General features: G+C 47.8%; 1 protein-coding gene across 1 annotated transcript in view; it reads right to left on the reverse strand.

Annotated features, from left to right (window-relative positions):
• LOC146043130 (uncharacterized) overlaps positions 1-15,965 on the reverse strand; it is a 98,804-nt gene that overhangs the window by 33,549 nt on the left and 49,290 nt on the right. Inside the window, exon 9 of the mRNA XM_083163570.1 lies at positions 12,049-12,352. Within this exon, the coding sequence (XP_083019696.1) occupies positions 12,049-12,352 (304 nt within the window). The remainder of the gene's footprint in view (positions 1-12,048; positions 12,353-15,965) is intronic.

Here is a 15,965-nt window from a genome sequence, read left to right on the forward strand (position 1 = left end):
GCGCCGTACATAGCAAACAAAAAAAACAAATTACAAGGTAACGTACAGGGTGTGTTGAAAGATACAGTATAAATAGGGGTATAGCTGGTAGAACTAAAATCAGCATCAGTTCAGAAGTAGGTGTCAAAATTGTCAAGGAGACTGAAGATGAAGTAGAGGAAGGGAAGAACAGGACAGGAGCACAGGTGAGGTAATGAGGAAGGGTGAGTACGTGAGAAAGGAGGGCCCTGCTCATAAGAGTTAACATACTAAAAATAGGTGGGTGGACGAACGAAATACAATTGGATAAGTAGGAACGGAGGGGAACGGAGGCAGGATAGGAAGATCAAAAGAGGTTAGGAGGAGGGATAGGCTAGTCGAAAAAAGTGGGTTTTGAGGGAGCGCTTGAAGGAGGTAAGGGAATCAGATAGCCTGATGGGTGGCGGGAGGTTGTTCCAGTGCAGGGGGGCAGCGCGAGAGAAGTCTTGGACACGGGAGTGGGAGGAGGTGATTAGGTGAGAGGTCAGTCGGCGGTCAGCGATGGAGCGAAGAGGACGGGAGGGAGTGTGGATAGAGATCAGTGAAGAGAGGTAGGGAGCTGTGGAGGAGGAGAGAGCCTTGTAGGTGGTGGTGAGGAGTTTAAAGAGAACTCGGAAAGGAATGGGGAGCCAGTGAAGAGATAAACAGGGGGGCGAGGCGGAGGTAGAGCGGCGGGAGAGGAAGATGAGCCTAGCAGCAGCGTTAAGAATGGATTGGAGAGGTGCGAGGCGGGTGAGAGGTAGCCCAGAGAGAAGGATGTTGCAGTAGTCAAGGCGGGAGATGACAAGAGAGTGAATGAGAATTTGTCGCGTCAGTGGAGAGGAATGGTCTGATGCGTGAGATGTTGCGTAGGTGAAAGCGGCATGACTGTGAGAGAGCACGAATGTGGGGGGTGAAAGAGAGGGAGGAGTCAATGATGACACCGAGGCAGCGCGTTTGGTCGGTGGACGTGATCTCGGTTTCACCAATGCTGATGGAGATAGTGGGAGAAGAGGGGATGTTTGGGGGATGGAAGATTAGAAGTTCAGTTTTAGCCATGTTTAGTTTCAGGAGGCGTTGAGTCATCCAGGCTGAGATGGCCGTGAGGCATTCGGAGACCTTGGACAGGAGTGATGGGGATAAGTCGGGGGAGGAGAGATAGATTAGGGTATCATCAGCATAAAGGTGGTAATGAAAACCATAGGAGCTGATGAGGGTGCCCAGAGAGGTGGTGTAGAGGGAGAAGAGGAGAGGGCCAAGGACTGACCCTTGGGGAACACCGACTGGCTGGGGGGTAGTAGGAGAGGAGGAGCTCGGAGTGGAGACGGAGAAGGAGCGATCGGAGAGGTATGAGGTGAACCAGGAGAAAACCGTGCCAGTGATGCCAAAGGAGCGGAGGGTGTTGAGCAGGAGAGGGTGGTCAACAGTGTCAAAGGCAGCCGACAGATCAAGCTGGATGAGGATAGAGAAGAGGCCTTTGGATTTAGCCGATAGTAGATAGTTAGTGACTTTGGTCAGGGCAGTTTCAGTGGAATGTAAAGGGCGGAACCCGGATTGGAGGGGGTCTAGAATGGAGTTAGCAGTAAGGTGGCTTAGGAGACGATTATAGGTCAGACGTTCTAGGAGTTTGGAGGCAAAAGGGAGGAGGGAGATGGGCCTGTAGTTGGGGTCCAGATTTGTCTTTTTGAGAATTGGGGAGACAAGAGCGTGTTTGAAGGAGGAAGGGAAGATCCCAGAGGATAGGGAAAGATTAAAGAGGTGAGCCAGGTGAGAGCAGACTGAGACGACGGATAATATTGGAGGGGATAGGATCGAGCGGGCAGGTGGAGGGAGAAGCGGATTGAAGGATAGAGTGGACTTCAGCAGCAGTGGTGGGGTAAAATGAGGACAGGGGTTGGAAGGAGGGGAGTGGAGATGTAGGAGGGGAGGAGGGAGAGGGTGAGGTCATGGCAGCAGTGATGGCAGTCCTGAGAGAGGAGATTTTGGTTGAAAAGTAGGTAGCAAAATCAGCGGCTACGATGGAGGACGGAAGAGCTGGAGGAGGGGGGGAGAGCAAGGAGTTGAAGGTGGCGAAGAGCCTGCGGGGATTGGATGATTGGGAAAGGATGAGGGACTTAAAGTAGGATTCCTTGGCCAGAGCAAGGGCAGAGCTGAAGGAGGAAAGAATGAATTTGAAATGGAGATAATCCGCAAGGGAGCGTGATTTCTTTCAGAAGCGCTCAGCAGTGCGAGAGCACTTTTTAAGGTAGATATGACCGCATCTGAAAACCCCTTCTTCAGGATAGAGGTCTCAAGAGCCAAGCCAGGTCAAATTTAATCAAGCTAGGTCCTGATGATAAAAAGGACCCTGTCTGAGCAGGTCTGGTCGCAGAGGAAGACGCCACGACTGTGTTGGCAACCTCCGAAGGCTGAAGTACCAAGATCTTCTCGGTTAATCCGGCGCTACTAGAAACTCGGATGTCCCCAGTGATTTCACCCTCTTTAACACCCGGGCAATCATAGCACATGGGGGGAAGACATAAGCCAACTCGAACTTCCAGGGCACTGTCATGGCATCCACTGCCCAAGCCAGAGAATCCCTGGTCCTCATATAGAATCTGGGCACTTGGCAATTATGCCTGGATGCCATCAAATCCACTTCCGGAAGGCCCCAACAAGCCACAATCTCCTGAAAGACGTGGGGATGTAATGCCCATTTGCCTTCCAGAAGTTTCTCCCTGCTCAGGAAATCTGCCTCCACATTCCAGATTCCTGGAATGAATACAGCAGAGATGGCCGAAACATTGTTCTCTGCCCACTGGAAAATCCTGGAGACTTCTGCCATTGCTAATTTGCTGCGCGTGCCCCCTTGGTGATTCAAATATGCCACAGCTGTGGCATTGTCCGACTGTATGCGAATGAGTAAACCCCTCAGTCTTTCCTCCGCTTGTGACAGTGTCTGCCACACAAAATGTAATTCCAGCACATTTATCGGTAATAACGATTCCTCCCTGGACCATTGGCCCTGTAGACAGCCCGAAGGGAAGTGCTTGAAACTGCAGGTGTAAATCCCCTATTGCAAAACGCAGTGAGGATTGATGTTCTCTGCAAATGGGAATGTGTAAATACGCATTTTGAATGTCCATAGATGCTAGTAATACCCCTGGTTCTAGGCACAGCAGAACCGACCTCAGGGATTCCATCCTGAAATAGTCCACCCACAAGTGGAGATTCAGAGACTTCAGATTCAAAATTGGTCTGAAAGAATTGTCCGGCTTTGGTACTAAGAAAAGAATGGAGTAAAACCCCTTCTTTCTTTCCGGAACTACCACGCCCTTCTCCAGGAGAGACTTTGCCGCCCCCAAAAGGGCTATTCTGAGGGAGTTTCGGGTAACGGAGTAGGTAAGAACCTTTTTGGAGGAACCCCTTTCAGGTTTATCCTGTACCCCTGGGACACCACATTGAGGACCCAAGGATCCTGACCTAACAAGGTCCAAGTGTCCCGGTACTGCAAGAGGCGACCACCCCACTCTGAGTGCAGATTGGGGAGTCTCTGACCCGTCATGCTGAGAGCTTATCCTCACCTTTGGAAGCCTGTTTCTTAGTAGAGGCTCCGAAGCAGGACTTTGAAGCTTTCCCTTTTCCAGCAGCCAACCGTCCTCTACTGGACTGACCCCTGGACGACGCACCTCCCCTAAAGGAGGGCCGAAAGGAAGAACGAAAAGCAGCAAACCTCGATGAACCTTGTTTTGCTGCTGGTGTAGGAAGAAAAGTGCTCTTCCCACCTGTTGCTTGCCTAATAATGGCTTCCAAGTCTGAGCTAAAAAGTAATTCTCCCTTGAAAGCCAAAGCCTCAAAGTATTTCTTGGACTCATTGTCAGCCTCTCCGGCCTTGAGCCACAAAACTCTTCTAGCATTCACAGAAACAGCTGATATTTGACACAGCATTTTGACTGCCTCTTCACCAGCCTCGCAAGAATATTCTGCGGCTGCTTTTAATTTCTCTGCCAAAGCCAAGACTCCGGTTGAAGTTTTTCCCGCAACTTAACATACTCCTCAGCATAGGGTATAAACTCAAATACCTTTTAGGCATCAGGATCTTTTTATCTGGCGTTTTCCAAGCCCCTCCTAACAAGTCCTGCAAACCCTCATCCGAAGGAAAGGTGACTGCGTCTCTGCGCTGTCTCTTGAAAACTCCCTGTACTGGAGCTTATCACCTTCAGACAGTGTCTCTCTGCACACAGGGCGCTGACAGGACGCACTTCTCTCAGCCTCTGCTGCGCTGTCAGTGAGGATTCTCACACTGTGCCTGACCTAACTAAGTGAAAAATAATAAAACAACAAACACCTATCTCATCTTCTGGTAGCAGCCCGTTCAGCATAGCACTCACTCCTGTGGGAACCTAAAACTAACTGAGGAATCATGGGATGCAGAAGGGAGGAGCCTGCCTCTCTCTCAAAGTTTAGCATAGGTGCCTGGCTCCTTCGGACCCTCCTACATCCCAAGGTCAAGCAGTGTCACCAGGATAGTAGAAAGAAAAATGATGAATCGCCTTCAAGACTGGCTGACTATACAAAGTCCCACATGAACAGGGCGCTAGGTACCGCTGCGGACACTTTGCGGCGCCTTATAAATAAACGTACTACTACTACTACTACTACTACTACTACCCTGCACTGCTGCCCGCTGGCTTACTGTGATCTGATTAGCAGGACCTAGAATCTGTTGGACTTCATCTGGAGGCCACGTTTTAGCCATGCGGCTCTAACTCTGTGCGAGAGGCTCTGGACTTTCCTGTTACCCAGCATTTCCCTAGTGTCCCCTTTTGTATCTCAGGGCTCTCTGTATTTTATGAAAAGCTGTTCTGCACTCCATTCTTTCTGTACTGTATTATGGTGATTCTATGTGGTGAGCACCAAGAGTCCTATCAGAAACAGAGTGCTATATTAATAAAATTATTATTACTTATTATTATAAGGATAGTATGCATTATTATAACATTATAATCCCAATATTGCCTCACAGGGACAGATGTAATGCAGTATGAGTCCAGTGGGGATGTGCTGCTGTCAGTGCGGCTGGGATGTGCTGTGGTCAGTGATGCGGGGATGTGCTGTGGTCAGTGATGCAGGGATGTGCTGCTGTCAGTGATGCAGGGATGTGCTGCTGTCAGTGCGGCTGGGATGTGCTGCTGTCAGTGAGGCAGGGATGTGCTGCTGTCAGTGAGGCAGGGATGTGCTGCTGTCAGTGAGGCAGGGATGTGCTGCTGTCAGTGAGGCAGGGATGTGCTGCTGTCAGTGAGGCAGGGATGTGCTGCTGTCAGTGCGGCTGGGATGTGCTGCGGTCAGTGATGCGGGGATGTGCTGTGGTCAGTGATGCAGGGATGTGTTGCTGTCAGTGCGGCTGGGATGTGCTGCTGTCAGTGAAGCTGGGATGTGCTGCTGTCAGTGAAGCTGGGATGTGCTGCTGTCAGTGAGGCAGGGATGTGCTGCTGTCAGTGAGGCAGAGATGTGCTGCTGTCAGTGAGGCAGGGATGTGCTGCTGTCAGTGAGGCAGGGATGTGCTGCTGTCAGTGAGGCAGGGATGTGCTGCTGTCAGTGAGGCAGGGATGTGCTGCTGTCAGTGAGGCAGGGATGTGCTGCTGTCAGTGAGGCAGGGATGTGCTGCTGTCAGTGAGGCAGGGATGTGCTGCTGTCAGTGAGGAAGGACGCTGCTGTCAGTGAGGCGGGGTGCGCTGCTGTCAGTGAGGCGGGATGCGCAGCGGTCAGTGAGGCAGGGATGCGCTGCGGTCAGTGAGGCAGGAATGCGCTGCGGTCAGTGAGGCAGGAATGCGCTGCGGTCAATGAGGCAGGGATGCGCTGCTGTCAGTGAGGCAGGGATGCGCTGCGGTCAGTGAGGCAGGGATGCGCTGCTGTCAGAGAGTCAGGGATGCGCTGCTGTCAGTGAGGCAGGGATGCGCTGCTGTCAGTGAGGCAGGGATGCGCTGCTGTCAGTGAGGCAGGGATGCGCTGCGGTCAGTGAGGCAGGGATGCGCTGCTGTCAGTGAGGCAGGGATGCGCTTCTGTCAGTGAGGCAGGGATGCACTGCTGTCAGTGAGGGAGGGATGCGCTGCTGTCAGTGAGGCAGGGATGCGCTGCTGTCAGTGAGGCAGGGATGCGCTGCTGTCAGTGAGGCAGGAATGCACTGCTGTCAGTGAGGCAGGGATGTGCTGCGGTCAGTGAGGCAGGGATGCACTGCTGTCAGTGAGGCAGGGATGTGCTGCGGTCAGTGAGGCAGGGATGCGCTGCTGTCAGTGAGGTAGGGATGCGCTGCTGTCAGTGAGGCACGGATGTGCTGCGGTCAGTGAGATTCACATATAGCCAACTAATAAATAAAAGTTTGTATAGAATATATATATATATATATATATATATATATATATATATATGTGGCCCTAATCTGCGGGATAGGTTAGTTAAAACTGAAATTACTGGGATGGGTATTCCACGTGCCCCGAATACCACCTTTAAAGCTGCTGGCTGTTATAGCTGTTTAAATTGCGTCACTTGTAATCACATGATCACCTGCAAAAGTTTTAAACATCCACATATTGATAAGGAATATCAAATTCGCCATGTGGTATCATGCCGTACTGCATTCGTGGTATATATTATAGTGTGCCCCTGTGGGCTTTACTATGTGGGCCAGACCACTTGCCCCTTCAGAGTGCGTATGGGGCAACACAGATCGGCGATCGACCTGTCACTACGTGGCAGGAACATCGACCAGCCTGTGGCGCGCCACTTTAAAACGTTGGGTCACCCATTGGCATCCCTCAAGTATTTTATAATCGATCACATTAAAGAATCCTTACGCAGAGGTGATCGCGCCAGACAACTCCTGAGACTTGAATCCCAATGGATTCTGAGATTGGATGTAACTCATCCACGAGGTCTAAACGATAAAATTAATTGGAATGCCATCATGTAATCATGCTTGTTGTAAATAGCTTTTTGTCTTATATATGTCATTTTGTGTACATGTGTAATTTTTTTATGCGCATGTACATTTTTGCATATACGGTTTTTATATGTGTTTTTCTTATATTTGTTTTTCTTTGTAACTTGTTTTTTTCATATGTACTGATAATGTGCCTTGTTCTCCACAGCCTGGGCCCCCCTCGCCGCTTGCAAGCGGCTCCTTCCTGATTATGCGTCTTCACTTTGATCAGTGAAACGCAAGCTGCTTTTGTTGCCAGGCAACCCTATCCATTGCTGGCCGGATACACGATGACGCGCACTTTCTGTGTGTGCGCCGGAACTGCTGGCAGCGTGCGGGGGCGGTCGAGGTTGATGGTGACTATATAGAGGTGAGTGTTATATGTCACTGTTGTTGTCTGTACCTGATGAAGGGGGTCACACCCCGAAAGCTAGTCTTTTAATACAGACGTTTTCTGCTTTACCTACAACCGCCTCCTGAGTGCTGTCTCCTTTGGATTTATATATTTATATATAGTAACTTACCATTGCTTTCTATATTTAAGGGATAGCTGACACCCTTGGAAGTAAGGGGTGATAGTATATGTATATTCATATACACCAATAAAGACTCACAAGTGGCGCCACACATCAATCCATTAATATTATATTTTTATCATTTATATATTCATGGCTATGGATTCCTCCGGTAATATATATATATATATATATATATATATATATATATATATATATATATATATATATATATTTATATATATATATATATATTAGGGCGGAGTGAAAAAACTGAAATTGAGAAATTCTAAATCGGCTAGTGTGGAAAAGTTGTGACTTGACTTGAATAAGAAATGTGCAAAAGCTTTTTGATCTGAGTCAACATCTTCTGTTCTGGCAAGAGGCCTAAAGTTTCACTTTTTTGGTGAAAATTACGAAAACTATGAAGATGCTCCGATCTAGTTATAATTATGTCAGGATGTCTTAGAGTGGTTCATTAATATACTTTAGCATAGTAAAAGAGAGTACGAGCTTGTCCTAGTGCAAAGTGACTGACTTTGGTGGGAGAAAAAATCCCTAATAATTGACCCATTTTCATGGTCACAATTGTGAATATTGTGTGTTTTCTCCTGAACATGTTTATAATAGAAGAAGCACGAATACTCTAAATGGAATTTCAGTGACACTGTGTGAAATATAACACTGCATAATAGCCCTTAATCAGACCTGATCCCAGTACAAATGTGTTCTCAAAATGGGCAAAACAAATGCTGCATTGCAGGTGGGGCAGATGTAACATGCTGAGAGAGTTAAATTTGGGTGGGGTGTGTTGAAACTGAAATCTAAATTACAGTGTAAAAGTAATGCAGCCGGTATTTACCTTGCACAGAAACAAAATAACTCACACAAATCTAAAGGTGGCCATACATCTACAGATCGATTGTCAGACTGGGCCGGTTGGAACAAACAGCTGGTAATATCTGAATGACAGTTTTTCAGCATTTCAAAGCAAATGGTCAACTTTCATTTGCTATCATCTTTTACCAGGATTTTGTTCCAACCAGACAGATCGGACAATAAATCTGTAGATGTATGGCCACCTTAAATCTCTCTGCACATGTTACATCTGCCCCACCTGTAGTCCAGCATTTTTTTGCCCATTTTGAGAACAAAATTGTACTGCGATCAGGTCTGATTAAGGGCCACTATGCAGTGTTATATTTCACACAGTGTCACTGAAATACATGAAATTGGATTTATGCTGCTCTCTTTGCAGTGCATATACAAAGATAGACAATCCTGTGTATATAAATAAGAAATAACTGTTGCAGTCTGTTATTGAAAAACAGTAACTGTTACAATAAGTATTACAAGTAAGTGTAAACTGTCTAATGTATCATTTTACATATCATGTTTATTGACAGAAAAACAGTGTTGCATCCCCTATACTGGGAACATGATTGGGCTGCATTACAGCATATAATTATGCCAAAGATAAGCCAATATATTAACTGTTAAATATGTTGAAGTGTATTATGATGTAATAAATTGTAAGCTTGCAGCAGGGCCCTCTAACCCCCAAGTCTGTCTGTCATTACCCAGTTTGTTTTATCACTGTCTACTATTGTAAAGCGTAACGGAATCTGCTGAGCTATATAAAAAACTGTAAATAAATAAATAAACAAATACATATAATGTTTAGGGGAAAAAAAACAAGAACATTGATTCAAAAAATAACAGGTTAATCATTCTATGAGTGGTGTCCAGCAGTAGATATATGCCAATCACTGTGTTCATTTCTAGGCAGCAGGGCCATCTTAACAGCAGTGTGGGCACCTGGGCAAAGCAATGCACTGGGGCCTTTACCCATTCTCCCCTCCTAGGGGTGGGGGGTGGTATCAGCAGCAGCTTTGATGTCCCACGGGTGGCAGGGGGTGCTCTATCTTCCATTCAACATGCAGGACCTGGAGCAGTAACTTCTGCTAATTACTCCTTTACTGCACAGGTGGTGGGAGGGTGAACACTAACGTGTGGAAGGGGGCACTGAGCTGTATGAAGGGTCTCTTGTAAATGACTTCCAGGGAGGTAGGGGGTGTTTTATACACAGGGGACGGTTGGATAATGGAGTGGGCTTAATATTCATAATTTTCCAGTGGAAGGGCAGCTTGTTTGACTGCAGATATCGCCATTATCTGGAAATAGATTTCTTAGCCTAGTATAAAAACCTAAAGTCCCAACTTTCAGGAGGTGCTGGGAACTTGGGGATCAGAGATCAGGAGCCAGAGCAATCCATCGACAAAAATATAAAACTACACCAGACGTTTGGAGCTGGAGCAGGGACCGGCTGCTTGAAGGCTGATATCTCTGGTTCTGGGCATGATAGAGACAAGCCGCTAGTGTCAGAGAGAACCTGAGAAATATGACTGGAAATTGTAATTAACAGGTCGGATGTGGACTGCTGCTTTGAAGTTGGATATCTGCAGTTCCCCAGGGCCGATTTTCAAAATTCTGGTATCCCTGGAAAAAGGGGATCCTCAGCTATCAACATACGCCCTTATATGCCTGGGGCCCCTGGGCAAGTACCCATTAAGCCCATACAAAAAGACGGCCCTGCTAGGCAGGATTGATCAGCAATACTTATTACAGCATAATGCACTTTAATGTATTTAACTGTTAATATATTGGCTTATCTTTGGCATAATTATATGCTGTAATGCAGCTTCAGGTGGGGCAGATGTAACATGTGCAGAGGGAGTTAATGTGGCCATACATCTACAGATTTATTGTCCGATCTGTCTGTTTGGAACAAAATACAGGTAATGGATGAGAGCACTTTGCTTTGAAATGCTGGAAAACTGCCAAAAACTGTCATTCAGATATTACCAGGTATTTGTTCCAACCAGCCAGATCTGACAATCTTTGTTCCAACCAGCCAGATTTGACAATGGCCACCTTTAGATTTGTATTGAGTTATTTTGTTTCTGTGCAGGGTAAATACCTGCTGCATTATTTTTACACTGCAATTTAGATTTCAGTTTCAACACACCCCACCCAAATTTAACTCTCTCAGCACGTTACATCTGCCCCACCTGCAATGCAGCATTTGTTTTGCCCATTTTGAGAACAAATTTGTACTGCGATCAGGTCTGATTAAGGGCCATTATGCAGTGTTATATTTCACACAGTGTCACTGAAATTCCATTTAGAGTATTTGTGCTTCTTCTATTATAAACATGTTCAGGAGAAAACACACAATATTCACAATTGTGACCATGAAAATGGGTCAATTATTAGGGATTTTTTCTCCCGCCAGTCAGTCACTTTGCACTTGGACAAGCTCGTACTGTTTTTTACTATGCTAAAGTATATTAATGAACCACTCTAAGACATCCTGACATAATTATAACTAGATCGGAGCATCTTCATAGGTTTCATTATTTTCACCTAAAAAGTGAAACTTTAGGCCTCTTGCCAGAACAGAAGATGTTGACTCAGATCAAAATGCTTTTGCACGTTTCTTATTCAGGTCAAGTCACAACTTTCCCACACTAGCCGATTTTGAATTTCTCAATTTCAGTTTTTTCACTCCGCCCTAATATATATATACACACACACACACACACACACACACACACACGCACAAGCACCATATTATAACAAGAGGCTACCTTATAACATCATGAAGCTGTATAAAGTCACCATATACAGTGGTGCCCTCATATCCCTCCATGCAGAGGTGTCATCATGTCCCTCCTTTCAGTAGTCCTGTCATATCCCCCCATCCAGTGGTGGTGCCATCGGTACTTGTTTCCTAGCACGGCGCCCATCGCATCGTATACCATAAGCCTTACAATGGTATGGGATGCGATGCGACGCAATGGCACCCGATGTTATACAATTTCAAATCCTATACCATTCTATATGGCATACAATAGCATACAATGCGATGGTATACGATTTTAAATTGAATAAGCACCCTAATGGGTGCTTATAATATTAAAAGCACCCCTACGCTACCCCCCCACTATCAATGCCAACCCGAAGCAAGGGGCGGCGGTACGCATCCTCTGACCTTTTCATACACCCACCATCCATGTCGGCGTGGAGTTGAATAGTGGATAGTGGGGGTGTGAAAAGGTCGGAGGACGCGTACCGCTGCGCTCGCCACGCTTCGGGTTGGTGTTGATAGTACGGGTGGCATGGGGGTGCATTTAACATTGTAAGCACCCATTAGGGTGCTTATACAATTAAAAATCGCATCGCATCACATGCGGGTATATGGCATGCGATGCGATACAATGCATAAGATGCCATACGACTGAATATCGTGGGCGCCGTGCTAGGAAACAAGTACCGTGCCATCATTTCCCCCCATCCAGTGGTACCGTCATGTACCCCCACTCAATGGTGCCGTCATGTACCCCCACTCAATGGTGCCATCATATCCCCCCCCCCCCCATCCACTGGTGTCATCTTGTGCCCCCATCCAATGGTGCCGTCATGTACCCCCACTCAGTGGTGCCAACATATCCCCCCCATCCAGTGGTGCCATCAATGCCCACAGACAGAAGACAGACATATGTAGTTTTACGTTACCTCCTCTGATAGGCCAGAACCCGCCTGGTCACCAGCTGTATTGTCACTGGTCTCCTGGACCACAGGTTCCTCAGCCGGCATGCTCGGTGTCTCATTATCCTGGACCCTTAATACTTCATTCTGTTCATCAGTCAGCTCAGCTTCATGGGCTTGTGGCTCGTGCTCTAGCCTGCTGTCGGGATCCTCACCAGCGGATGGGGGCTCTGCGGCCTCTGCTTCTTCATGTTCTGATTCTGCGCTGTGTTTTTCTAGATCATCACTTAGCCCTGACAAGGTAAATAAAGATGTCTCCTCCTGTACAAGGCTGAAAAGCACAAGAGGAGAATACCAATAATAACAGCAATGTTCTCCGTAAGTGTTACAGGGCATCATGCAAATGACAAGTCATCCGAAGACAGACAACCTCCTTTACACATGTGGCTTGTGTATTGTAATATGGAACTATTTCCCCCAGTACTCAGGACAGCAGAGGTTTCAGATTTATGTCCCCTCATCCAGTGCTGTTATCATGTCCATCCATCCCCCTATCCAGTGGTGCTACCATGTTCCATACCCAGTGGTGCTATCATGTCCCCTCATCCAGTGCTGTTATCATGTCCATCCATCCCCCTATCCAGTGGTGCTACCATGTTCCATACCCAGTGGTGCCATCATGTCCCCCCATCCAGTGCTGTTATCATGTCCATCCATCCCCCTATCCAGTGGTGCTACCATGTTCCATACCCAGTGGTGCTATCATGTCCCCCCATCCAGTGCTGTTATCATGTCCATCCATCCCCCTATCCAGTGGTGCTACCATGTTCCATACCCAGTGGTGCTATCATGTCCCCCCATCCAGTGCTGTTATCATGTCCATCCATCCCCCTATCCAGTGGTGCTACCATGTTCCATACCCAGTGGTGCTATCATGTCCCCCCATCCAGTGCTGTTATCATGTCCATCCATCCCCCTATCCAGTGGTGCTACCATGTTCCACACCCAGTGGTGCTATCATGTCCCCCCATCCAGTGCTGTTATCATGTCCATCCATCCCCCTATCCAGTGGTGCTACCATGTTCCATACCCAGTGGTGCTATCATGTCCCCCCATCCAGTGCTGTTATCATGTCCATCCATCCCCCTATCCAGTGGTGCTACCATGTTCCATACCCAGTGGTGCTATCATGTCCCCCCATCCAGTGCTGTTATCATGTCCATCCATCCCCCTATCCAGTGGTGCTACCATGTTCCATACCCAGTGGTGCTATCATGTCCCCCCATCCAGTGCTGTTATCATGTCCATCCATCCCCCTATCCAGTGGTGCTACCATGTTCCATACCCAGTGGTGCTATCATGTCCCCCCATTCAGTGCTGTTATCATGTCCATCCATCCACCCATCCAGTGGTGCTATCATGTCCCCCCATTCAATGCTACTAGCATGCTCCCTCATCCAGTGGTGCTATACTGTCCCCAACATCCAGTGGCACTATCATGTTCCATACCCAGTGGTACTACCATGTCCTCTCATAAAGTGGTACTATCATGTCCACCCATCCAGTGGCGCTATCATGCCCACCCATCATGTGGAGCTATCATGTCCCCCCATCCAGTGGAGCTATCCTGTCCCCCCATCCAGTGGAGCTATCATGTCCCCCATCCAGAGGCGCTATCATGTCCCCCCATCCAGTGGTGCTATTATTTCCCCCCATCCGGTGGTGCTATCATGTCCCCCCATCCGGTGGCGCTATCATGTCCCCCCATCCAGTGGAGCTATCATGTCCCCCCATCCAGTGGAGCAATCATGTCCCCCCATCCAGTGGAGCAATCATGTCCCCCCATCCAGTGGTGCTATCATTTCCCCCCATCCAATGGTGCTATAGTGTCCCCCCCCCATCCAGTGACACTATCATGTTTCCCATCCAGTGCTAACATGTCCCTCCATCCAGTGGTGCTATCATGTCCCCCTCATCCAGTGGTGCTATCATGTTCACCCATTCAGTGGTGCTATCATCTTCACCCATTCAGTGGTGCTATCATCTTCACCCATTCAGTGGTGCTATCATCTTCACCCATTCAGTGGAGCGATCATGTTCACCCATTCAGTGGCGCTATCAGGTACTCCCATCCAGTGGCGCTATCAGGTACTCCCATCCAGTGGTGCGATCATGCTCAAAGTGGCGCTATCATAACCCCCTATCAAGTGGCACTAACATGTCCCTATAATGTCCCCCCATCCAGTGGTGCTATCATGCATCCTTATCCAGTGGTACTATCAGGTCTACTCAATCATCTGGTCCCACTATCATGTACGCTAATCCAGTGGCACTATCATACTCCCTCATCCAGTGGTGCTATCTAGCCCCCTCATCCAGTGGCACTATAATGTCCTCCCATCCAGGGGACGCTATCATACCCCCCCGCCCCCCATCCAGTGGCACTATGATGCCTCCTCATCCAGTGGTGCATTCATGTTCTAGTACTATCCTGTTCTCTCATCCGGTGGCACTATCATATCCCCTCTCCAGGGATGCTATCATGTCCCCCATCAATATTGGGAGAGTAATGCGAGGAACGATGGCGGGAGAGGAATGCAAGGAACGATGGCAGGAGAGTTATGCAAGGAATGATGGCAGGAGAGTAATGTGAGGAACAATGTTGGGAGAGTTATGGGGGAAACAATGAGGAAGAGTAATGGGAGGGACAATGGTGGGAGAGTAATGGAAGGAACAAAAGGGGAGAGTAATATGAGGAGCAATGGCAGTAGAGCAATGTGAGGCACTATGGCAGAAGAGTAATGGAAGGCATGGTGCTGAGAGAGTAAAGGGAAGAACGATTACGGAAGAGTTATGCAAGGAACTATGGCAGAATAGCAATGTGAGGAACGATGGCAGGAGAGTAATGGGAGGAATGATGGTGAGAGAGTAATGGGAGGAATGATGGTGAGAGAGTAATGGGAGGAAGATGGCAGGAGAGTAATCGGAGGAATGATGGTGAGAGAGTAATGGGAGGAATGATGGCAGGAGAGTAATAGGAGGAACGATGGTGAGAGAGTAATGGAAGGCACAGTGTTGGGAGAGTAATGGGAGGAACGATGGCAGAAAAGTAATGGAAGGCACGGTGCTGAAAGAGTACCGATTAGAATGATGGACGGAAGAGGGAGAGTTATGTGAGGAATGATTGTGGGAGTAAATGGGTGATGACAGGAGAGTGATGGGAGGAACGATGGTGGGAGAGTATTGGGAGGCACAGTGCTGAGTGAGTAATGAGAGGAACAATGGCAGGAGAGTAATTAAAGGAACGATGGTGGGAGAGTAATGGAAGGCATGGTGCTGGGAGAATAATGGGAGGAACAATGATAGGAGAGTAATGGGAGGAACAATGGTGGGAGAGTAATGAAAGGCACTGTGCTGGGATAGTAATGGGAGGAACGATGATGGCAGAGTAATGGGAGCAACGATGGTGGGAGAGTAATTAGATGAATAATGGTGGGAGAGTAATGGGAGGAACGATGGGGGAACAGTAATGGGAGGAATGATGGTGGCAGAGTAATGTGAGGAACGATGGTGGGAGTGTAATGGGAGGAACGATGGTGGGAGTGTAATGGGAGGAACGATGGTGGGAGTGTAATGAGAGGAACGATGGTGGGAGTGTAATGGGAGGAACGATGGTGGGAGTGTAATGGGAGGAACGATGGTGGGAGTGTAATGGGAGGAACGATGGTGGGAGTGTAATGGGAGGAACGGGTTGGGATCATTTGGTCTATTGCATTATGGTAGAAAGTCATTAGGTCGAATCCATTAGGTCGACATGACTCTAGGTCGACATGGGAAAAGGTCGACATGATTCTAGGTCGAAAGGTCATTAGTTCGACAAGGTCATTAGTTCGACATTGTCTATGTCGACATTCACAAGGTCGACATGGGGTTTTTCACTGTTT

Source organism: Crinia signifera, chromosome 19, assembly GCF_055691185.1.
Source record: "Crinia signifera chromosome 19, ASM5569118v1, whole genome shotgun sequence".
Taxonomy (NCBI): domain Eukaryota; kingdom Metazoa; phylum Chordata; class Amphibia; order Anura; family Myobatrachidae; genus Crinia; species Crinia signifera.